The sequence below is a fragment of the Chironomus tepperi genome, unplaced genomic scaffold (assembly GCF_022539635.2).
Source record: "Chironomus tepperi strain 1889 unplaced genomic scaffold, CSIRO-AGI_Ctep_v1 contig_275, whole genome shotgun sequence".
In the NCBI taxonomy this organism is placed as follows: Eukaryota; Metazoa; Arthropoda; class Insecta; order Diptera; family Chironomidae; genus Chironomus; species Chironomus tepperi.
The window spans coordinates 65,271-91,124 of record NW_027226397.1 but is presented as its reverse complement, the minus strand read 5'-3'; the positions used below and the strand labels follow the sequence as shown (position 1 = coordinate 91,124).

The window sequence follows — 25,854 nt, the reverse complement described above, 5'->3', positions numbered from 1 at the left end:
TTTCACCATCTGAGCATTTTTTTCTTGTATACACAAAAATGTTCCACAGAATACAAAAAAAATATTGTGCGGTTGACGTTTAATTTTATAGCTTTGAAATTAATTCAACCATGAAAACCATACGGCACAACCTTCAAAGCCATCGAATGTAAAGTGGATATTACGAGAATAATAATTGTGTAAAAAAAAATATATCCTGACTCAAATTAAAAGTTTTATTGTTAGGGGTTGATTGTAAATGATGTTTGATAATTTTGGGTTGTTATGAGAATTTTGCTTGCTTTCTTCAGTGACTCTACACTCATTTAACCAAAATGTTGATAATCGTTAGAAAACTTGTAAATATGGAACATTTTGGGTACATGGGGATCAATTGTACAATAATAGATCTCAATTCCGAGCCACGGCTTGCAAGTTCTCAATACCTAATTGAATGCTCAATAGCTTCTTGCCAGTGTTTCTTAAAGCACCGTTGAGTTGCTGTATTACCTTCAAGATTCATAGCTTTCCTAATGGCAACTTGATGCCAATTTTCCTGTCCCTTTCTGCATAGAAAGACATTTCAGTCTACAATCTTCCAACCCAGAAGGTACATGACCTAGAAATGTCTGAAAATATGATCTTAGGCTAGCTTGACTCTAGCTTTAAGTCAGCGTGACTTTAGCCACAAGCCAGACTCACAGAGTTTGAAGTCGATTCGAATTTTATATGGTATCGAGTCGACATTTCCATACAAAATCAGAGTTGACTTAGAGCTCCGCAAATTCGATAAATTCCGATGTCAGATCAGTCTCAAGTCGGCGTTAGACTGGAATTTCCGACATTTCTACGCCTTGTGCCTTTAAATTTGATATAAAATTAGTACAACCTATTTCTTTAATTGACATCATTAACGAACGCCCCACAATATTAAAACCAACACAAAAACGTAAAAAAAAAACTGGAGATTTCTAAAGCCTTTGAAACATTATGAAGCTTTACAATGTTACAAATCCAGTTGAATGGAAATGAAAATGAAATAAAAAAATATGAGCATATAATCTCATAGGAAGCTTAATCGTAATTGCCAGTGTAATTACCTCATTTTTATTGAATGTAAAGTTAAAAAAAAAAATAATTTTCAGGCATGATTGCCCATGCGACTTGAAAATGATTTCATTACTTTAATGAAACCGTTTACATAGGAACAAATATTTGGTCCAATTTCTCTTACAAGATGAACAAATTACAGTAAAAAATAGCGTACATGCTTTCGAAGTGGTCGACTGGATAAAAGGATGTAAGAAAAGTCAAAGAACAAGAAGAGTTTCGGATCATAAGACACGACAATGCCTTCAAGGAAGGACTTTTTTGAAATTTTTTGATACAGACGTTTTGTAAGTCACTGAATTTATTTACCACATTAATTAAAATGAATAATTTTGTGGCTCATTACATGCAATTAATGGTGCAACATTCATGAACTGATGAGATCATTTTTTTGGGGAATTAGTGACTTGTGGTTGCTTGAACTGTGTAATTATCATTTGTTGCTACATATGTTAATTTACTAGATGAATCTGGATGAATTAGAGTTTTATGGGTGCTTAGAATTTCAAGCTTTATGCATAATCTGGTCATATGCTAAAATGATACTAGCTCTACGTGACAATCCATGCCATTTCAAAGCCAAGATGGAGACATTCATATTAAGAGTTATCTTATTAAAAATTGACTTTTTGACAACAACCTCCCTTTTTTACCACATTCTCCTATTCCGGAGAATCTCAATCGCTTCCAAACGCAATATCGTTACTTAATAAGTTAACGGGTCCTAATTAAAATTCAGACTCGTGGACTTTCAAAATGACCTTTTTATGCTTATCACGTAGCGCAAATGGGAATCTATATCTACAGTAATGCCGCAAACAAAAGGAACTCAAGTCTCTGCAAAATATTTTAAAAATTGATTCTACATCAAAAATTTGTACCCTTTGGCTGTGGAGGGTCAATAATGTCAATTTTTTGCATTATGTGAACAATCTCTTGAGCTGATCAACTTAAACTAGTTAGTCAACCTAATCTGTCTACTGAACTTGACCTAGCTACTCGCAGTACTGTGTTTTCTCTCTCTAAGTAGACACTACAGCGTACGATCCATTAGAGACTTAACTATGTACCAAGTTTTCCTAACAGACAATAAACATACTCACTTAAATTAGCACGGTCATGAGAAAACTCAATATAATTAAGCATTCTAAATTTTGTGGCCATTTATTCATTCATAAAATGAAAATTCATAGTAAAAATTATTCTAAACATTTAAAATTCTTCTTTAAATAGTCTACGTGAGAAAATTGTACAAACATATATTTTTTTTCTCAGAATTTTTTAATATCCAAATCTGTTTCTGAGTTACAGGTGGAAATTTATATTTCAGTTAACAAGAATTTTAATTAAATTTGACACAAGCTTAGGTATTAGAGATTTTTGGTCGAAAGTTTAATTTTAAGCTTTTGTTTTGTTGGCAATTGACATTATTTTTTTTAATGAATTCCGATGAACAATTTTTATGATTTCTCCTGTGATTCAATTAACTTTTTCTGAGAATTTTTTAATATCTGCCCATGATGATTGTGGGAGAATTTACAGCAATGAATATTGTTGGCATTAAATGCTTCTAGATGGATTTGTATTTAAATTTCAAAACAAATGCGCAATTTATATTAACAAAAAAATTTAAATGTGACCAGACACAAAATACGTCTGCTGCTTGGAAATAACTGAATCACTTAATTTAGTTCCACTATGTTTGAGAAAAACACTTCAATCAAACTTCAATTGGCTTAAATTATTTTGCAGATCATCAAGAACATTGACCGATTTACATTAACTGACCTACAATGTTGACTTTTTTTAAAACACCCGAGCAGTACCTTGCCGCAAGTACAACCGTTGAGAAGAAGACTGAATAACAACATAAAAAACTAGTAAAATTAGTTGTTTTGGCCAGGAACAGAAACCTGTTTTAATCGCTTTATTTGAGATTCCACCAAAAAATCAATAAATTTCATGATTTCTATTAATTTATCAATGGATTCCATAAATTCTACAGAATCCGTGGATTCAATGGAATTCATAGTTTCTGCCAGATGATTCATTCCCGCTTTATTATCGTCCAACGATTCACAGTGAATCAGCAGGAACCCATCATCAAAAACAGCTTCAATAAAGTGTAAGTAACGGCTACGGAGAACAACGGATGATAGAAACTGGCTGTCTTGGACAGAAGAAAGCAAAAGTCAACTGATTTCAATCGCTTCTTTGATATACCATCAGTTCTCCTCTATGTCTTATTGTCAACGCAACAACTTTGCTGACTACATTTTACTACTCGGAACATTGACTTTCAAGACACTAATTAAAATTACATGTCAATTTAATGTAAGAACTTGATTAGTTCTGCACTCTTAGAGTTTATTCTTTAATAAATTGTTACACAAATGGATAAAATTTTAAAAAATTGATTTTTAATCGATTTTTCATGGTTCAGTTATGTACTTGGCAAATAACCGAAATTGTTGGTTCCATTCTCGCAATAATTGGAAGTTCAAAATTTTTTCTTACAAAATTCATCAAAATTTGCAAAAAAAATAAAAAAAATTTAATACATTTTTCCATGAGTGCCCATAAGAATTGTAAATCCAAATGCTTCAAATGTTAATTTTTTAGGCTAAAGTCTAAATCAGCTTGTCAAATTCAGACGTATTTCTTCTTTTATGAATGTTCGACCTTGTATAAATATAGCAAAAAGTTCTGTAATAAATTTTAGTTTTATTTTGAATCTTAATCAATGAACAACTAAAAAATGATTGGAATTGAAGTTCTGTTACTATTCGGTGTCGTTACTTTATTGACTTATTGCATCAAATATTTCTGGAATCGTCGTCGACTTTACGAATTAGCAAGAAACCTCCCAGGACATGATGGACTGTCATTTATTGATTCTATTAAGTTCCTTACTCAAATATCCAAAAAGGATTACATCTCAAAATTGTTAAATTTCATCAAAGATGAAGCACCGCTTACCAAAGTTTGGCTGTTTAATCACTGCTTTATCATTACCAAAGATGCCCGAATCATCAACAAAATCTTCTATACACCAGAAACGTACAACAAGCCATCATTACTTTATAGAATATTTTCAAAGAATCACGCACTTCCATCACTTAATGGAAATGAACACAAAAGACACAGAAAAATTATCAACAAAGCTTTTACAACCAAAATACTTCAACAACTTTTAAATACTTTTGATGAGAAATCAAAGAAGATTATATTAAAAATTGATGAGAATGTTGACAGTGGGGAGTTTGAGTTGATGGATTATGTTGGAGTCTATTCACTTGAGTCATTTGGAAAAAGTAATTTGAGTTATGAAACGGATTATTTTCATAGTGAACTTTTTGATGCTTTTTACAAGTAAGTTAAAGTGCTAGAAGTCTACTCGGATTTTGTAAGGGAAGGTCGACTTAAGTCCATTCGACGCCAGATAATGTTCAAGTCGACTTCAAGCTCTGTTGCAATAGAATATTAGAAATGAATCTTTAAGCTGAATTCCACCAATATTCAGCAGCCATATGTCATATGTCGGCATGTTGTCAGTATACCAGTCCGTATATTGTCAGGCTCCCTTACAGATTGACAGAAAGGTTTATGGCGATATTGTGGTGACATGGCTGTAGCCTGATGACACCCGTATTTCACTTCATTAGACTCAATAAGCTAGTTTATTTGGACATATTGTCCTTTAACGAGATTAAATCTAATTCTAATGTAGGCTCAGACAAGTTTACTAAAAGCTCTGTACAACACTTACTGTGTTCATATCAAAGTGCAGCAATTAATGCACAGCACTTAAGTTTCCAACCATCAGAACGCGATAGAATCTGACCAAATCGTAAGATTTGCTTCAAATTAAGCTTACACGAATAGCAGAAGTTGATTAATCGATCCGAAAACGGTAAAAGACTGGCATAACTCTTTCATGATGCTGGATTATAACCGGTTTTTGGAACGATCATGTCGTGTCAGAGTCATTTAGGTCATGGGTTGCATTTTTGATAGATCAACCGATTTGTGCTATTCGGATTGATTTAAAAATATATTTAATTCTAATTTCACATACATTTTACAGATACATGGAGTCAAGCATGGATTTCATGCCATATCTAGTCGTTGGACTTAGTCATAAGCTTTTAGACTTTCTAAATTTGGGGGGTGAACATGGAAAAATTATGAGATCAATTCAAAAATATATGGATGATGTTATTAAGTCAAATAAGGCACAAGATGATAAATCTGAAAATTCGTTGATTAATTTAATGCTGGACCCAAAGTTTGAATTTACAAAGGAGGAAATTGATGATGAACTAGCCATGACAACTATAGCTGTAAGTATTGGAATAATTTTAGAATTTAGATGAGCATTTAGGGCTCAGTCAAGATCCGCAGGCCTGGATTTTACGCATTTTTGATATGCAGGCCTGCAAATTTTGACTGTACATTATAGCTTGGTTAAGGCTGAATGCCAGCAAAAAATTTCTCATTAATTTCCCACAAATTTAGAGCTTTGATACCACATCAAGAACCATATCAACAATCCTCATGATGCTAGGTATCCATCATAATGTTCAACAAAAAGTCATGACAGAAATCGATGAAGTCTACAGCACTCAAACTCAACCTGATTTTTCATTAGATTTTCTACAAAAATTTACATATCTAGAGTCAGTCATCAAGGAATCAATGAGGCTTTTCCCAGAAGGTCCATTTATAGCTCGAGAGCCATCAGACGATGTTGACATTAATGGCTATTTAATACCAAAAGGTGCCGTAATATTGATCTCAATTTTTGGTATGCATAGAGATGAAAAGTATTGGGGCAGTGATGCTCATCTGTTTAAGCCAGAGAGGTTTTTAGAGGATTTGAAATTTTCGTTTGCATTCGCTCCGTTTTCAGGTATGTAGATCTTGTGGGTTTGGGTGGTTCATAGGGCTACTCTATTGATAACCCTGCATTAGTCAATAAATCTTAAGCTTTGACTCAAATTAAGCGAATCCGAATAACAGAAGTTGATTAATCGGTCCGAAAACGGTAATAGGCTGGCGTGACTCTTTCAGGATGCTGAATTTTAACCAGTTTTTGGATCCATCATGTCGTGTCAGAGTCATGTAGGTCTAGGAACGCATTTTTGATCAATTAACCAATTTGTGATTTTTAAGTTAATTAAAAATTTTTTTTTACTATATTTAAACTCTTTTAATTGTTCAAAGGAGGAAAACGGATCTGTATTGGTGAGTCTTTATAATTTTATACATCTTGAAGTCCAATTGTATTTTGTATGCATCAGAGTTGACAGGAATTTGAGATATAGGTCTCAAAAAATCCCAAAAAGATGCCTCCACTGTAGCCCATACTCACAAGCATATTCTCAGTGAGCATGTTCACTAGGTACCGTAAGATGATTGACCATATGCTTGCATGTTAGGATTAGTCTCATACAAAACACAAGTCGACTTCCATCCCCTTTAATTTCCACTAATTTCCAAATTTATTCCATATCTAGGTTATCGTTATGCAATGAATTCAATGAAAATTTTCCTCATTAATTTTCTTCGAAATTATAAAGTTGATTGCTCAACCAAATTCGAAGAAATCGAGACTGAAGTTTCCTTAGCACTCAGCTTCGTTAATGGATACAAAGTAAGCTTAGAGAGGAGATGAGGCTAGAGTTGTTGGAAATTTTTATGTGATATATTACTTGAATAGTATAAATTGGTTGATTGGTCGAAAATTCGGTATTTGGTGACTCTAAATTAGTTGGGGATTTGGTTTAGGTCTGGTGTCATGTTAGAGTCACACTGGCTTGTAGTCGGATTTTGGATCGACCAACCAACTTGTGCTATTCGGGCTAGTCTGTTAAATAAATTGAATAAAATCATAAAGTTAATTTAAAAGCATTTTAAATTGATTCATTTTCAGAACAAGTATAGCCAGGGACGTAATCAGGAGTAAGGAGCAGGGTCGTAGCCAGTGAATTTTACTAGGTTGGGGTCCGGCCGTTATTTTTGAATTAAAAAAAACAAAGGTTTTCCAATTTTCTCAGAGGTGGCCCGTGCCCTAATTCCAGCCCCTGGCTACGCCTTGTTTACGACCCAGGTAACAATTGAGGGTCACTCCTCTCCCTTCCTTTTTAGACAAAATTCATTAATTTACAAGCATTTTTCTAGTAAAAATTACAAACCCTACATCCATCTCATACATTTTATAGCTACACCCCTGATTAATGCCAGCTTTAAAAACCACTTAAATTCTATGAACGTGTTAAAATGTGCAGAAGAGATTATAAAAATTTTACATAGAATTTTCATTAATTGAAAAGTTATTGTTATACATAGAAAGTAAGTATTAAAAATTTTTATATTGTTTAAATCGCGCCGAGATATATTCACACATAAAGAATCAACAATAAGCTCTCGACAATCTGAGAAAGAGCTGTAAAAAAAGAAAGTTTCCTTCTTCCTCATCTTTCGTTATCCGAAAAATTTAATGTTCTTTTCTTCATTCTTGCCTTTTTGTGTTACGAAAGGGAATGTGATAAAACTATTATATTGTTCTCACTTTGCTTATTCTATTTTTGCTTCTTATTCGTTTTCATGCCGAACGGAAAAAATCAGATACGATGACTAAGAATCCTTTCAGTCTTAAAAAAACTTTCCTTTTTTTCCTGTGAAAAATTTACAAATGTCCGAGTGTTGTTGAATGGGAGGACATAGGCGCTGTTTTGTGGATTTAGTCGGAGGCCGATGTGACTCAGACCCTAACATGCAAAGAGATCACTTTTAGGTAACGAAGTGATATTTCTGTACCATAAAAGCATGATCTATGCCTGCTAGAGTGACTTGTTGTCAGATTCGGTTTAAATCTGACTCTGGAAATCTGGGGTTAAAGCTGTTTTGCTGACCTAGGCACGAATATCCCTCTAATTATGCCTTTTCCGAATGGCACAAGTCGGTTAATCGATTCTAATTTTGTCTCCAAGACGGAGTGACTCTAACTTGTTGCTAAATTCAATTTAAATCAAACACTTTGAATCTGGACTCAAATTTAAACAAGATCCGACACCATGCAAGAGTCACACTGGTCTAGATATAGACTTGGAGAATCGATCAATCGACTTGTGCCATCGTAGGTTCTATTGACTCAAGAAGAAGTGTATTCAAATTGCGGGGACGGGATGGGCTCACATCTTGGTCGTCTAGGATGTCATCTATCGAATTAATCTCTAGACCAATGTTAGGCAACCTATATTTTCCGCAGCACTTCTTGGTGATAAGCCTCGACCGAAACCTAAAACGACATATGATTCATGACATTTTCAAACATTTTTAGCAGCACACTAGTGCCACTAGCAATTGGTGTAACTAGTGTCACTGGTGTCTCTAGTGTCACTGGTGTCTCTAGTGTCACTGGTGTCACTAGTCACTAGTGTCAGTAATGCCGCGTCACATATGTTGACCACGACTGCATTATATCATGCAGTTAGATCAATCATTCAGCTATCAAACCCAATGACCAGTCAGCCACTCATTCAAAATGCATTCATAACCTCTTCAATTTTCCAAAAATTGCTACTGAAGCAACATAAAAGAAAAAGAAACAGGAAAGTTAATAAAGTTTTCTATGAAAATATAATATATATTCCCATTCTATTCACTCCGGGTGTGTCCAACTTTATATTTATTTTATAATCCTGATTCGAAAGTTTTCTTCACAAAGATTCTTTTTTTTTTTTGCTATTGTTTGGGAGTGAATAAATGAAAAACGAGAAGTAAAAAAGCTTGCGTCACTTTTTTTCATACTTGATACTTTTCAGAGTTGATGGAAAACAATGACTTTTTGAATTCATTATACTTTTTAAAAAATATATTAAGTAGTTTACAAGTTTTTGAATACTTTTGAATTGAAAGGTTTTGTGACTTTTGGAAGATTTTTTTGAAAGTTTTGTAAAATATTTGTTTGAATTATTCAAGAGATGGAAAGTTTGAAGGATTATGTTGTAATTCTAGTGAATTTTATGGACTTAGCTTGGAATAATTTGGATTTACTGACTACCTGAGCAACACAAGTTGATTAATCGATCCATATTTCGGCACCAGAAAAGCTTGACTCTGGAATAAAGACGGTTATGAATCGAATCCGATACCAAGTCAGAGTCATGCCGGCCTGAGACCAGTTTCTTCGTTTATCCCTAATCCTACACTTGTTGCACACCCTTGAGGACAATAGATCGATGGGTAGGGGTAGTTGTGAGTGTTAAGAAATAGGTGCATGTCAAGTAACCGACCCCTGGGGCCAGATTTTTAATAAATTACCAGATATGTGCTACTCATGTTACCGAATTCTCAAGCATACCATACTAAACATCATCCATACCCTTGAAACTCCCCCATCAGCCCACATCAATCCTCACCATCAACTCTGCAAACAAAACTCCATCTCACATTTGCTGTTGATCCACTTTTGATTAATAGATTATTTACTTATTTATATAGTTTGCAATGCGAAATGAAACTTTTAGCATTAAAAACTGATGACTCAGCAGAAATCATCAAATTTGTATCTTTTGTTCATCACCAATGTCAATGCATTTGCTATAAAATTTTGTTCAGAAAATTGTGATTACTATGCGAAAAGCGGTTAATAAACTTGTTCTGTTGGTTGTTTGGTTGGATGACTAGGATGTGGGGATATTGGAATATTGATGATGATTGTCAAGTTAGAGTTTTGAATGCTTAGACTTTGAAGTTTGTCCAGCACACTGTGTTTGATAGAGCATCCATAAATTGTTCAATGAATGGTTAGACTCTCCTGGCAGAACCGTGAAGGCTGGAGCTTTTTTTACGACGGAACATGCTGTTCGTTGCCTTTGGCCGCTCGGTAACTGTTAAGGATGTAATTAGGGATGGTGTAGTGTTTGAACCAGCAAGGGTATCGCTAGATTTAGAGACAAAAGTCGTATCATGTGACACAACCACCAAAACCGACCACCACAGTGATGCCATATCACTTTTAGGTCATTTTGTGATTTGACACCAATACGGCAACATAGTCGCTTCCTAGAAAATCCAAAATTCCCCAATCCCAACACTTTATAGTCAACCTAGTCAACTATCAGATTAATAATTTTCAGTTCATCAGAATACATAAAGCTTTTCATCAAATTTCTGATGAAATCAATCATGAGCTGTGAAAACATAAAAAGTTTTTATTCATATTGATTTGCAGTTTAATGATTTTCTATGGAAATTATCATGAATACCTATAATTTTATAGATAAAGTTTCATCACTACTTTGCATTTAGCAAAAAAAAAAAAAAGCAAAACCAGAGATAAAAGTTATAATGCAAAGTTCATTCAGCTGAAAAATGATGGTTTTGTGAAATTAAAAATAAATAAACTTCCATTTTTTGCAGATGTAAATGTGTTAGTTTCTGTAAGCTCATAATGATTTTGGAGTTGAAAGGGCGCATAAGTAAGTGTAGACAATCTATGTATGCTTTACAGATGAGCCGTAAATGAAAAATGATTGTGAGATACTTTTTATACATAGCAAGTAAGATTGTTATTGGTTGTGAGCTTGAAGGAAGCGATTTGGACAGACTGACGGACAGACTAACGGACAGACTGACAGACAGACTGATGGACAGACTGACGGACAGACTGACGGACAGACTGAGTCGGACAGATTGAGTCGGACAGACTGAGTCGGACAGACTGAGTCGGACAGATTGAGTCGGACAGATTGAGTCGGACAGACTGAGTCGGACAGACTGAGTCGGACAGACTGAGTCGGACAGACTGAGTCGGACAGACTGAGTCGGACAGATTGAGTCGGACAGATTGAGTCGGACAGATTGAGTCGGACAGATTGAGTCGGACAGACTGAGTCGGACAGACTGAGTCGGACAGACTGAGTCGGACAGATTGAGTCGGACAGATTGAGTCGGACAGACTGAGTCGGACAGACTGAGTCGGACAGACTGACGAACAGACTGACGGACGGACTGGCTGACGGACAGATTGACGGAAAAACTGACAGACTGACGGACAGACTGACAAACTGACGAACATAAGCTCTATCTATCCGAAAATCTAGTAATAAATATGCACAAGCTATATATGAATTGGCATATGGTTTCGATTCCTATACTCTTTATATTCATTTTCCCTCTTCACTTTTCCTGCTTCTCACTCTTAACCATTACATATGTAATGTACGATTGTGGCTATATTAGTAAGTAATAGTTGTAATAAAAATAAGAATATTGGAATATGGCTTCATAGCAAAAAAAACTCTCCCTACTTCCTACTCATATAATCAGCTATCGTTGTACTCATATAACTTAACATAACAAAAAAAAAAATAGCATACACAGCATGCAGACATTTCAATAAGGCTTATGGTTTCTCACAATAGAATGAAAAACGAGATGAAAGACAGAAAGTAGTTGTAAACGATGTAATAAAAGCAATGAATCAGCAACAAATTGATTTCATTTAAGTTCAAATAACTAGTTTCCGTAAGGAATATCCTCTCAATATGGCAACTCATTTCGATGTCTTTAAATAAATAATGCTGTAAATGTCAGGTGGGGGTTTTAGATAAACTTGTGATTGGGGGATTTTGGGGGGATTCTCTGTGAACAGCTGATGTAAGGAGGCTATTTGGGGTGTGAGAGATTTGGATTTAACAGTTCCATGCGAGTGCCGTTACGTAGCTCATCTTTAGACCAATATTGTCTAGAGTTAGACCATCTCGTCTAGAGACAGACTATCTCGTCTAGAGACAGACTATCTCGTCTAGAGACAGACTATCTCGTCTAGAGACAGTCCATTTAGTTTAGAGACCCATCTCGCCTAGTACTTTAATGAGCATGCTCATAACTATTCCCAATTAACATAATTGACCATTTTCCATATCCGTACCCAGAGTTCCACATCCATGATGAGTAAGAACACCCAAAAATATCATCGAAAAGTTTGAATCTGCATCTATCTTCTAGTTCCATCGCTATTACAGAGCCCCTACCAGACATAAGCTAACATTGACAAAACATCAAATGCTCTCAGCTTTTTCAGTCCTTCCATGTATGTACAGTCCTTCAACATATACCAATAAAGTTTTTAATAAAGATAGCAAGTTGTAAAGTCATTTCTTAATTCTGAATTGTTCGAATTGTTTCAAGAATTGTTGTGGACTTTGTGGCAGGAGGTGAATTTATACAGTAAAATATGAAGACCATACCAACTTTATCTTTACTTGATGCTCTTTGCTCTCGAATTAATGCTTTTTTTGTTTAAATATTTGAGACTCTTTTTGTTCCGATGAAAATTATCTTAAAGTTGGTAATTTAGTGAATTTATTTTGAGGTTATTCAGTATTTGTGAATTTTTTTGTCGATTCTTCTACTTATTTTGGGGCTTTTTTCATTTTTCTTTAGAGGAATTAGGATAATTTTCAAGTATATTCTTCATCTTGAGATTATTGGCCAATTTAATTCCTCATTTTCAGTTGAAATGAGACATTTCAGGAGTGTAATTAGGAGAAGGGTCAAATTCAGGAGTGTAATCACGAGAATGACCAAACCCAGGAGTGAATCCAGAGAGTTGTATAAATTGCAAGAGTTTAGAGGCAATTTTCTGGATTTTTTTCATGACAAACTCTAGAAAATAGAAGAATGTCCTCCAGAAAGTATGGTTAGAGCAACCAAATGACACCCCACCACCTCCAACCTTTCCTATCCACCATGAATACACCCCTGACCAACTCTCACCCAACTAAAATTCCTCAGAATTCCTTCCTAATTTGCTCCATCAATCCAAACTTTCTCTACATCCAAAATAACTTCCAGCTACATCACTGCACCAACTGATTGTCCAATTTCCAGTTACACAGCTTGAAACTTTTTCCTCGAGTCATTTAAAGACTCTCCTAATTTTCTAACAAGTTTTGTTGCTACTAAACAAGTTGTTCTCGTATACGAATTTTTTTTTACAACTTTTAATTATGTTTCTACAGCTCACGGCACAATCTAAAACTTCTTTAATTGTCTCTTATAAAATAAAAGTAAAGCGCTGACTGTCGAAACATTTCGAGAATGTGTTTTTATTTCAAACTGTATGGAACGTGCAGGTGCTTGTTGGAAGTTAATTTTGTTGTTAAATAAACTTTAAATTTCAAAGTTAAATTCGAGAGTTTTGCAGTGGCTGTCTGATTCGGTGATGCTGAATCTGAAGCTCTGAAGTTCTATGTTTAGATAATGGTGGGCAACACCGTATACAGTTTATGTCGAGGTTAACCTTAAATTGCCGCGAAAAATAACACGTTGTCTTACTTACACTGGTCTAGAGATCAGTACATTGATCAGCAACATTGTATGTCACCTCAATATTGGTATTAGAATCCCTGACTATATTTAACAGCAATATGTTAGCATCTTCATAGCTTTACCTTTCTCGAATAGCACAAGTTGGTTAATCGATCCAAAATCCGGCACCAAGTCTGTGTAACTCTGGCAAGCCGAATTTGTCACTTAGTCAAAGTCACGCAGGCCTGGGGTCAGACGATTCATACTATTTGGGTTACTTCACTGGCTGCACTGATCAATTCTAATCCATAACCTCATGGAGAGCTCCATAACCTCAAGAGGGCTCATTATAGCATTTACAGTTCACCTAAAGCTGGATCTGTCTAATGATAACTTCTTCCAGTTTCTAATTCCGACGTGTAACGAGTGCTAATTGCATGACAGTGTAGTTGATGACTGCAACATTTTACTTGATTTCTTCACTACTCAGCAGTCACATTCTCTTGAAAACAACATAAATTTAATTGTTTCGATAAGAAATATTAAAAAGTTTTTTAATTAGCTGCATATAAAATGAATAACAATCCTCAGCATGCAATAAAACTATTAGTTGTTAAGAAAATTGTGATCCAGAGCTGCACTAGGGAATTTCGAAGGTTAAAAATTGATTTACTTGCAATTTTCGTACATATGAACGCAGTGCAACTTCAATAATGAGATACGGAAGTATTAAGCAATTTCGCCACCAAGCTACTTACGACTCAATCCCCGTTAACACCCAATTTGAAGATAATGTTGATTGCCATGGAAAATACAGGGCGTGGAACAATCCAACAATCAAATTCAAACCCACATTAAAGTTAAAGATTCTTAAAGCATGAAAAAAATTTAAAAATATGCTGCACATCATCATCATTCATCATGAACATTAAAATATTCTTCTTTTTTATTAAGTCTTCCCTCTTTTTATTGTGTAATCCTTTTTGTATGAAAATGTATCACAATACAAATTTAAAGAATAAGATGAAATCCAATTTGTCAGATGCTCATTCAGTCAATGATGTATTTGAAGCTCAATTGATACAAAAGATGGAATATAGGAAAAAAATAAGCATTCTTTATGTTTCCCAAATTACTGAACCCTTTCAATTTCTATTAGAATAAAATAAGAAGCTTCCTTTGATATGACAATTCCTTCTTTTGTGACCATTCGTTTATAGTAACAGTTCTTTTTATTGCATCTCATTATTGAAAGGAATCAATCCTTTCTGATTCTTCAGTTGTAAAGGTCAGGATGTGAAATTATTGGAAATTATTTGTGTGGTTTTAGAATTTATTGTGTTGTATAAGGATATCATACGCAATCTTAGAAAGCACAAATCGGATAAACGATCAAAAACCTTACAAAAAACCCGACCCTAGGCTCTGATTATCAAAACTTTCCACTCTTGGTGAATGTTCATGTGAATCGATTTCCGTGCTATTGGAGTCTTACTTATCTTGGACAATGAATTTTTGCAATAATATAATCGCCAGTACCACTAACAGACAAAGAGCATGGTCATGAGTGTACTTAACATGACTAGGGTGCACTAGGGCCCATTGCCAACTGGAGAGAACGTTTAAAGCCGGTTCTATCCTTGGATAGCTTCTGTCAGTTTGGAATATTAAGGACTAAAGCGATTTATACACATCCAATCCAGGGATTCATGAGTATACTTACATAATTCAGCATGCACTATTATGTGTCATTTAAGTGAGAATGCTCTGAATATTTTCAAATGCAAATTTTAAATTTTTGATTTTCCTTTCTCTTTTTTAAGGAGCCTGTAAGGATTCAAGATGGTTTGTTACATATTCAGTTAGACTAACAGTTCATACAGGGTATGCTTTCTCGAAATCCCGGTCCCGATTAATTTTCGGAATCGGGATCGGGATTTCCCAATAGCGAGAAAGCATAATACAGGGTCACTAAGTTCCCAGTTTAGCTCCCAAGCTTACAGAATCCAGGCTATACCAAGCAACCAACCCTACTCTCCTCATATACCTTCCTATTTGTCCATTTCAACCTATCCATCCAATAACTCTTAACAAACTCATCCAATCATCCTTTTTCACACCACCCTCTGTCCTCAACCTTCTTTAATCATCTCCTTCTGTCCTCAAACCCCCTTAACTACAACATCTTAAATGATCTTCATTGTCATTGTGTTTCAATACATTTAATAAATTGAGCTACAATAAAATACATCAAAAGATATAAAGACAAAATCCATACATGATATTATGCTGAGTCGGGTTGAAATAAAATGAATGAAAATTTGCGTCATAAATTTTTTTTTGTTTTTTGTATACAACCCCTTAATATTGTTATTATTATTATTGTTATTAACCGTTTCGTTTTTGTTATTTGCATGAGACAAGTGAAAATATATTATGAAGATTGAATGAATGTAAAATACTGTTACGACCAATTGACATTTCTTCCTTTCTTCTAGATTTTTTGTTTTATTTAAAATGTATGAATGTGTGTGCATGTATATATGTTTATGAAAGGAATTCTGTGAATGATGTGGGTAGTAAGAATACATACATTTGGATTTTAAAATATGGTGAAATATGAAGCATTAAATTTATTTTTTGAGTGCTTTAAATTTAAAGAAATATGCAAAATTATTCGGACGATTTTAAAAATTTAAGAATTATGCTGAAAGAAGGGATGGTAAGGTTGACCCCTGACTTACACTATGCTTCTCTGTCTTCCTCTCTCTAGCGTAGCGTTATAAGTGAACATAATCTGATTCAAGCACTAACTTGTAAAGAAACTGCATTTAGTTACCTTAGTAGTTCTTCCTGTACCATGAAAGAACATTATTTGCCTGTAAGGGTTGGTTTTTAATTTAATTTTGTACTGTTGATATGGGGTAATTTTCAAAGGACATCCAGAAATAGAGCCTGTTTTAGACGCCAACTCAGAATGGACTTGGTTTACAGATGATCTGCATGGCTAGAGAAGTAAGTAAGTTATTAACGGCATAAGGTTTTTCATCTTACCCTGTTGTTGGCCATAAATAGGGTGTTGACCTTACCAGAATGTGTTGATCTCTTGTATACTCTCATACCAGCTGATTTTTAAACTCGGGTATCAACGCAGCTCGTATCATATATTTCCGTGTAATATCTGTGAGAATTTGCACGAACCCTTGTCGTATAGGCAAGTACTCTATTGTAAAGATTGAGAGCCATTAGTCTATTTGTTTGAATCAAACTGACGTTCTTACAAAAGCATGTTACAGGTTTCCGATCTGTTGTCTAACTATTCGGCTACCGAAGCTTTAATCTTGAACATACATACTCGCCTATATATGGGTCGATACACCAGATTCCACTCTGCTCAGACATCACATACATTTTATAAAGGTGGGGAATGAGATATTGCACTTACAATCTGTAGTACTAAGTCAAAAAGTGAACTTTCTAAAAAACTCCACGTCAAAACCCAATTTTAAAATATTAAGACTGTAAAATAACTCACAGTAATCAAAAATAAATGTACTTAAAATTTATGAATTATTTCGCTGTTATTTGTAGCCATTTCTGTTTCCATGTTTGTGTCTGTGTCTTCATACAAAAAAAAAAAAATAAATAAAAAGAAAATCTGTACTTTTATTAACATCGTAGCAATTTGACTGAACAGAAGAAATCTGCTTGGTTGTACATTTTACGAACATATATGCTTATTATAGCTGTGGAGTACAGCATAGAGGGTAGAATGAGAACAGACAGAAATAAAGGGGGGTGCAAAAAAAAGCTGGTAAGTCACTGCATGTTTGTTTGGCGGAAAGCAAGAAAGCATCTTAAGTCACGAACTGACAAAAAGTGTAACAGATTACAGAAGCATAAATTTAACATTTTGATGTTAAACAGCATTAAGCGATTTCCTCGCTCTTTCGTGACTATGTTGCTATGGTGAGTATAGCAAGAAGTGAACAACAAGCAGCACAAAAATACCCTACATAACATAAACAGAAATATCAGTTGTACATGAAATGCTGGAAAGCTAAAGACAGAACGAAAAATAAAAGGAATGAATGAGTGAAGGAAGTAAAAAGCGAAGCAAAGATTTTTTTTTTACATCTCGCTTATAAATAATGTTGCATCATCTCTTCCTGCCCGCAATGAGAAAGATACATTTTCATAGTGTTAACTGAACACATTTTGTAATTTTTTACATCGTTCCTTTCAAGCAGCATGCAGCTTAGATTTTTTAAGCATGTCTTGTTATTTCTTGGTGTTAAATTGAAGTTATGCTGATGCTGGGATAAATATTGGGTATTCTTCAATTTTTGGAAGTATGGAAATTATCCCGTCCATCGGGATAAATATTGGGAACCAAAAAAATTGACCCAAAACTGAAAATTCCAATTTTTGGAAGTATGAAAAAATTATCCCGTCCATCGGGATAAATATTGGGGACTGAAAAAGTATGACAATCTTGAGAACAATTCTTAGTGCCTAAAGGCATCATGATGAAGTGCACGAATTCAAATGTAAAAAATATTCATCCAGAATTTTTCAATTCCTTGCACAACAACACACCATATCTCTACATGCTTGACAATCTGCATTTATTCTTTCACATATGTCATTTCTTATTCACGATTATCCCCTGATGTGTGCGGTACCAAGTGTTAGACTCTTTTTTTTCATATTCATTTGTGATACTTATATGATGTGCATCATAGATGAAAATTATTTCCATTTTCTTTTCTTTACATTCACTTGATATCATTGCATGCATAAAAAAATGCTCCTTTTTTTGTGATAAAGATATGTGAACTGAAAGTGGAATATGAATGAAAATGTGGAGCAGGTGTGGACAACCTGTGTGACGAGGCATGCTTAAAAATGCAATAAACCATATGCCATATCCTGTTTCCGTCCAGTCTGCCTCCAAGATATCCCATGAATAATAAAAGGTTGCCTACCCCTGATATAGAGTGACTAAGTTTTTTTTTGTATGTGCATCAATAGTCATGGGGAAATGGCATGAAGAAATAATCAGAACTGATATAATCTTAATCTAGTTGAAATGATTCTCGTTTTCTCGTTTATTCATGCACATGTTGTTGAAGTTTAGGATAATTTTTAAATATATTTTTTGTAGAAAAATGTTAGAATCATGCTTTAAAGTATGGATGGAAAAACTGAAAATTGATGACTTTTTTCACACTTTTTGGGAATGTTCGGAAATTACATTAGAGTGTGGCTTTCTCAAAAACTACAGTTAAATTATTTCAACGGACAATCTAATGTCGAAAAACTCAAATTTGAGACGGCCACACTTTGAATTACATAAGGGAGCCGGAGCCGTTCACTTATTATGTAACGGCCTTTTTCTCCTTAATGAGTCGAAATGGTGACGGAATGATTTTATACTTCGGTACCTAATTATTGTGATACTGACCAAGCAATGGAAAAAGACAACTAGCGAAAGAGCTAGTTTTAGACGTCAAATGAGAGAGGCCATGGATTACAGCTGATCTACACGGCCAGCAAATAAAGAAGTAAGTAAGTAAGACCAAACAGCCATAGATTCGAGACTCAGCATAAGAAACTTTTTCACCTGTTCTTTATCGAATCATATGCAGTGAAAATGCGGCTCACAACCTTCCTTTGTAAACTAAAGACAATAAACTGACAAAAGCTTCATCAAAGGAGTGGTTCTGATTCCACTATGAACTCTACGCTTACTGAGTGTAGTGGTTTAGCGCATTCTCATTCGTTAAACAATCATAAGCCACGAAACGCCCTAGCTCATCATTTGATCTGAATGATATGAATAGCTAAAGGTTTTATTTCCTATTCCTTAAGAGCATTCATACGTTTTTAGCAATTTTACTTGAATAACCCGAATGACACAAATGATGAAGCCTCCGTTAAGTCTCTTGTATTAACCCCAGATTGTTGACAGTCATTTGGACATAAAACGGAAGCGACTTAAATTTGATACAGATAAAAGAGACTTTAAAGTTTAGAGCCGGAGCCTTCTCTATTTGTGTCGCTCGGGTATCTGACCCTTGACAACATTGATCAACAAAATTTCAAATTCTCCATCACAAAACTTCCATAAAATTGTCACTGAGTAACATTCAAACATATTCCAAAACCTCGACTATAGAAAACCTCATTGAACACATTAATTTCAACAAGCACAAGCACATAATAAAGCACTTTTCAACTTTGATAAGCAAAAATGTTCCAGATTCAATGTGTTGAATCCATTTTCCCAATGCATTTTCTCGTCTATGAAACTTAATAGTGATGTATTGTTAATTCATTTCATTGCTTGTTCGTTAGTGATATCAAACAAGATCATATTTGCCTTTTTTTACCTCATTATACCTTCATTATATCTCAATGTGCAAACATTTTCAAGTGAATAATGGAAAATTTTCAATGAGGAAAATTGTTTTCCCATTGTTTGAAATTAATGAAATTTATTTTGTAATGAAGCTATTAAGTGCTGTTGTTTCTAATGAATACTCGCAGCTTGTGCTTTGTGGTTTTTTTGGTGAACAATTTTGCTGCATAAAGATAATTTTTCAAGGCATAAATTTTGAAATTTTTGATCCGATTATAAATTATACAGAAATCATAACAGCATATATGAGCTGGAATCGATATTATTGAGAATTGTTAAGAGGGACGGCAGGCTTGTTAACGCATTTATTTGAGACAGGTAAGCTACGTAAATGGTCATTCAGGTGGATTAATCAATGGACAATTCTATCAGAGTTTTAGTCAGACAGTCAGGCAATGAGTCAGAAAGTCAGGCAGTCAAACCCAGTCGTATAGTCAGTCTTATAATCAGGCATTAAGACAGTCAGACAATCAAATAGTCCGACAGTTAGACGTCAGGAAAACAGAGAGACAGATACTCAAACAGTCCGACAGTCCGATAGTCCGACAGTTCGACAGTCCAACAGTCAGACAGTCCAATAGGCAAACTGGCCGACAGTCAGACAGTCCGACAGTTCGACAGTTCGACAGTTCGACAGTTCGACAGTCAGACAGTCACATATTCACACTGTGCGACAGTCACATAATCAGACTATCCGACAGTCACATAATCAGACTATCCGACAGTCACATAGTCAGACTGTCCGACAGTCACATAGTCAGACTGTCCGACAGTCATATAGTCAGACTGTCCGACAGTCATATAGTCAGACTGTCCGACAGTCATATAGTCAGACTGTCCGACAGTCACACAGTCAGACAGTCCGACAGTCCGACACTCCGACAGTCAGACAGTCCGACAGTCCGACACTCTGACAGTCCGACACTCCGACAGTCAGACAGTCCGAAAATCAGACAGTCAGACTGTCCGACAGTCACATAGTCAAACAGTCCGACACTCAAACAGTCCGACAGTCATACAGTCCGACAGTCAAACAGTCCGACAGTTAGACAATCCGACCGACAGTTACACAGATCAGACATATGGTCACAAAATCAGACAATCTAACAGCCAAACAGACAAAACATAAACATTAGTGACCTTCTGCATTCAAAAATCAACAAAAATCCTCGACCATACTTCATCATATGGGAGCAGCAATGGTTTACTAAGCAATTCACTGTATCGATCATAATACAAGGATATAAATTTACCCACTCAGTAATTTTTTTTTCTTTCGAATAAATCCGTTCATAGACTCCATTGTATCCACACATATATCATATAAAATTGGTCATAACGATTACGTTTATGAACATTTTCCATATTGTTTATGGTCAATCATGGATAATGATATCGTTGAGCTTACAATCCTTCTTATAAACTCTTTTTAGCTCATAAATATATTGCCTTAAGATATAAAAAAAGGGATATTTTTAGTCTTCTTATTCATTACAGTTCTGGTGATTCATCATCATCATTGCTATATGTTCATTAAATTCATTCACTGTGCTGTAACTGGATGATATCATAATGAAGAAAAGTTTTTCATAAAAATAATTGAAATTCTGAGCTTTTTTTTAAAGAATATTTTACTGTTCATTCATAATTCAACCTTTCCATAGTTTTCTGTGTGCTGAATGAGTTTAATTTATATTACTGATAAGAATGGATAAAGGAAGAACTTACACTTTAATTTTTGTTGCCACATTGTTATGAATGCAATAATTTTAAGTAATAAATGCATTTGATTCTACATTTTGTTCATTAATTTTGGTTGTGGCCAAGTTGTAGCATTGGATGTTGCTTGAAACATGAAAATTCTTTGTGTCACTTCGTCTTACTATAGCATTGGCTGTTATGAACTGTATATAGGAAAATTGGGGAAGTCAGACATTGGCTGACCGAATGTCAAGCATACACCTACTCGTGGTATCCTCTGATACTGCTTAAAAACGCCACTAGCAACCGAGCTATATGCAAGGATAAGAATGTTAATGTAACGAGTAAAAATCTATCCAAACCATCTCGTTTAAAGGATAACAGCCCCAAAATCAGAGAAAACTAATGTCTAGTAAAGACTTGTTCTAACTATTTTGTGTTCACAACGAGGACAAAGATACCCAAGCAGGTAAAGATTGTGCTCTCAAGAGCAGAGTAAGTTGAGCGCAATGCTTATGAGCATCTAGTCTATTTAAGCTGAGCAAGTTCTCGAGAGTATTCTCATTGCCTGTTAGGGATAGTTTAGTAAAGACGAAAAATCTAGTCACAGACCAGTATGACTCTGACCTATAATCAGATTTGATTGAATTTAGCATAGCCTAGAGACACACTGGACTATTCCAAGTAAGAGACACGTCAACCTGATCCATGCCAGAGACACCACGCTAAATGTCTTCCAGGATATTGATGTATATAAATGTAGATGGAATAAAAGCTACATCTTTCTTTTCACATTAACATACATATCAGATAGTGTTCTAATTTTAACATCCGATTAGCTTCCTAAACATTGTATGACAGAAGACATTGCTCCAATTGACAACGAATATGTGTGTTCAGGAGCTGTTAGCTGAAGACAGAGACATATTACAGGTTAATGTGTCTTCGACATGATACATTGTTTTAAATACCTTAACAGGAAAAGAGTAAGTTTTCATGGTACAGAAAGACCACTACGGCATACACCTAAAAGCGGTCTCTTTGGATGTTAGGGATATTCATAAAATTTTGTGCTGTCTTAAGGTGCAAGCATCCAACTTTCCTAAATATTTAATTTTATCCTTTACTTTACCCTAGCAGGTAAAGAGCGTAAGCGTCTCAAGTGCAGAGTAAGCTAGTATAACCAAGCATTGAGTATCGAGCATGATAATCAAGTAAAACTAAGGTGAGCAAGCTTTCAACAGCATGCTCTTTGCCAGTGAGGATCAATTACTTAATTTGTTGAAGAAGAAAATGAAAAAATCTGTAATTAGCAGCAGTTAAAATTCTCAAGGTTCATTTAAAAGCTTGTAGGTGGATGTAAATGATTTCTTCCTTGTTTTTTATGTAAATTTTCATTTCCATGAATTGTTTTCTGTCTAAGTAAAACTCACAAAAATTAAAGAAACCCTTCGAGATGTTTTGCAAATGCACATAAAAGCGCCAGAGTCATCCCACACACATAGATACTTTGTTACATCCGCTTTCTTTTTTTGCTTTCACTGACTCCGAAAATGTAAAACAAGAATGGAACAATGTGATGATAAAAAATCATATTTTCAGTAAAATTATTGCTGAAGATAAACAAAAGCTAAGGAAAAAGTTTTTTGCGCTCTTTACAATATTCATGCACAGTAGAGGAACTAGTTAAGATGTGGTTATTTTTGGACAGATAAAGGCGCATATCTGTGATAGACAATTGGATTAAAGTTTCACTTCTGAACAATGATTTAGCATCAAATTTTCTAGCCTTTTATGTAGTTTGGTGCTTTGTGCAATATTTGATTAAAAAACGCGTCAGAAACATGAAGTATAGGAAGAGAAATAGGAACGAGATCAATGGAATCCATCAAACATGAAAAATATCACGGCATGACCATAGATTAGCATTGTCCAAACTTTTTTACACCTTTTTAGTAAGCCACGACTAAAACCACACACGGCATGGGGTTCATGACATTATCAAAAAAATCAACAATACTGCCATAAATGATCGATTATCAATAGACCACCGATGGATATACCAATGCAATATGCAATCTAGTGACAATTTGTGTGCTGAAAGATGCAGATACGATTGATAGGCATTACTAGAATAGCAAAAAGCATTTAAATCCAATTTGGCAATCTTAGGGATACTATCTTATGTAGTTGTTAGGGATTGTTTGGGATTGTACATCAGGTCTTATGACGTACTCGTGTCTTTGCGGATTCCACTATTAACTGTAGGTCTAAAGTTTGTGGCACAACATATTTAAAATCGCACTGCCTCCAGCTCATAAGTCTGGGCTCTTCAAGCCTTAATGCCATAAGCATAATTGCCATTTGTAGTTTTACTTTCTTGTACCCTTATTCAATTTAAAATGATCCCAACATAGTGTTCTATATTCCAGACAGACTAGTAAACTAAGAGACATATCAAAATAGTACAAGTTGGTTAATTGAACCATAATCCGACAGCAGGCTGGCATGACTCTGACATCCGATACCGACATTAAGTCATAGTCAAGCCGGCACTAGACTTTTGGTTTATTAACCGTCTTCTTTCAAGCCGGCAAGATACAAGTTTCTGAGCCGTATTTTGAAAACGATTAACCAATTTGTAATCTTCTTTAATGGACTTAGTTCGAGTTTCTTAGAATATAGCAAGTTGTAAACCTCAAATCGACTATACCTTGCCGATTTGTGGGGCTATACAACCATAATGAGCATAAAATCTAGAAGGGAGCCAACAGAGAGTAACAATAATGAGCATGTTTCTGGTATATTTAAATAGAGCAAGCTCTCGACGCAAGCGACACAAATTAAGAAAGTACCGTCACGGAGCTTTTAATGCGACTTCCATTTGGTAATAACAATAGAGGTTTAGCAGAGCCTTAAAAGCTACGTGATGAAGCCTTCTTCAATTGTGCAATTGAATGCTCTTTGACTGTTAAGAAGATCAGACCAACAGACAAACTGCTGACAAGATCCTCATTATACACTTTAAAAGAACTTCACAAAATGAGAAAGAAATTCATCCTAAATAAAAGGGATGAATGAATGAGAAGAAAAGCTTTACATGTTCTATTGAAATACATAAGTAGAGAAAATAAAAAGTTTTGCATGAAATGAATATTGTTTAAGAAAGAGATTTGATTCGAAAGAAATGAATAATTTTAAGTAATTTTGTACTTAAATCTTCTGCTTATTTCTCGTTGTTGTATGCGAAAATATTTTTACTGTCAAAAGGAAACATTAAATATGGCTGTAATAAACAGTGGCCTTATTAACTGAGATTTTAATGCTTACAAATTTGGATATAACATAATATGGAGGAAGAAATTTATTTAAATGATAAATGGCATGTGTATGGGATTTTTGGGATGTAATTTTGTGGTATTAGGGATGTACATATATCCAGAAAAATTTTAAGTCGCAATTTGTTTTTGGATGTCTTTTGATTTTTGGATATGTAGAAACAAGCCATGACTAATAATGTAAAATGTAAGCTGTATTACAGACATAAATTCTAATTTTATCATTTTGAGAACAAGAGTTGGACAGCAAATCACTCAAAATGTTTTGCAACTTCAGACTTTATCAAAAATGTATGAACAAATTTGCTAGAAATTCCGAAACATTTCGAAGTAAAAATAGAAATTATTGTAGGTGTAGCTTACCAGGCTAAGGTAAAACACTACCACATCTCTAAACTGTTTATTTTCTTTCAGTCGCTAATTTTGATTAAGACTCACCTGGAATTGGAACTTAACTTTTTGTCTCGGAACTTAAGTTAGATATCGTTGCTCTAAGGACATAGCATTAAGCAAAAATTGATGTCAATCTGGATTTTGTATCAAAAATTTGTCTCAAATAGACTCGACGACAGGGATGTATTCTAGGGACAAAAGGAGAGAGAAGAGCTTGAGAGTCAAATAAATAAACTAAAGTAAAACTGATCCCAAAGTCGCATCACAGTTGCACATGAGAAAAATAAAGAAACTGACCAGAAAAGTACAGTAGATAGACGTCCTAGACTAAAGCTAAAAGTCAAATCGAATGTAGGCTTAATAATCACAGTTTACTTGAAGCTTTGTTAAACACCATATAATAACCCTGCAAGCAAAAAACACAAGCTTACTACATTGCCCTTGGTTAGAATTCACAAGGGAAAAAGGTGTCCTGATTCTCCAAGAGCAATATGTCGTAGGATGGGAATGAACGAATGGCAGTTGGATTTCGAAACTGAAAATTTGCACAAGCTTTGTAATTTGGCCAGCAATAACGTCAGATGG

General features: G+C 34.7%; 1 protein-coding gene across 1 annotated transcript; it reads left to right on the top strand.

The window, feature by feature from the left end:
- The first annotated feature begins 3,829 nt into the window (after window positions 1-3,829).
- LOC139091988 (probable cytochrome P450 313a1) lies at window positions 3,830-6,992 on the top strand. The gene is made up of 5 exons (XM_070642254.1): window positions 3,830-4,461; window positions 5,177-5,432; window positions 5,608-6,001; window positions 6,316-6,336; window positions 6,609-6,992. Exons 1-5 carry the CDS (start codon window positions 3,848-3,850, stop codon window positions 6,764-6,766), a joined length of 1,443 nt encoding a protein of 480 aa, XP_070498355.1. The 5' UTR covers window positions 3,830-3,847; the 3' UTR covers window positions 6,767-6,992.
- Window positions 6,993-25,854: the final 18,862 nt, after the last annotated feature.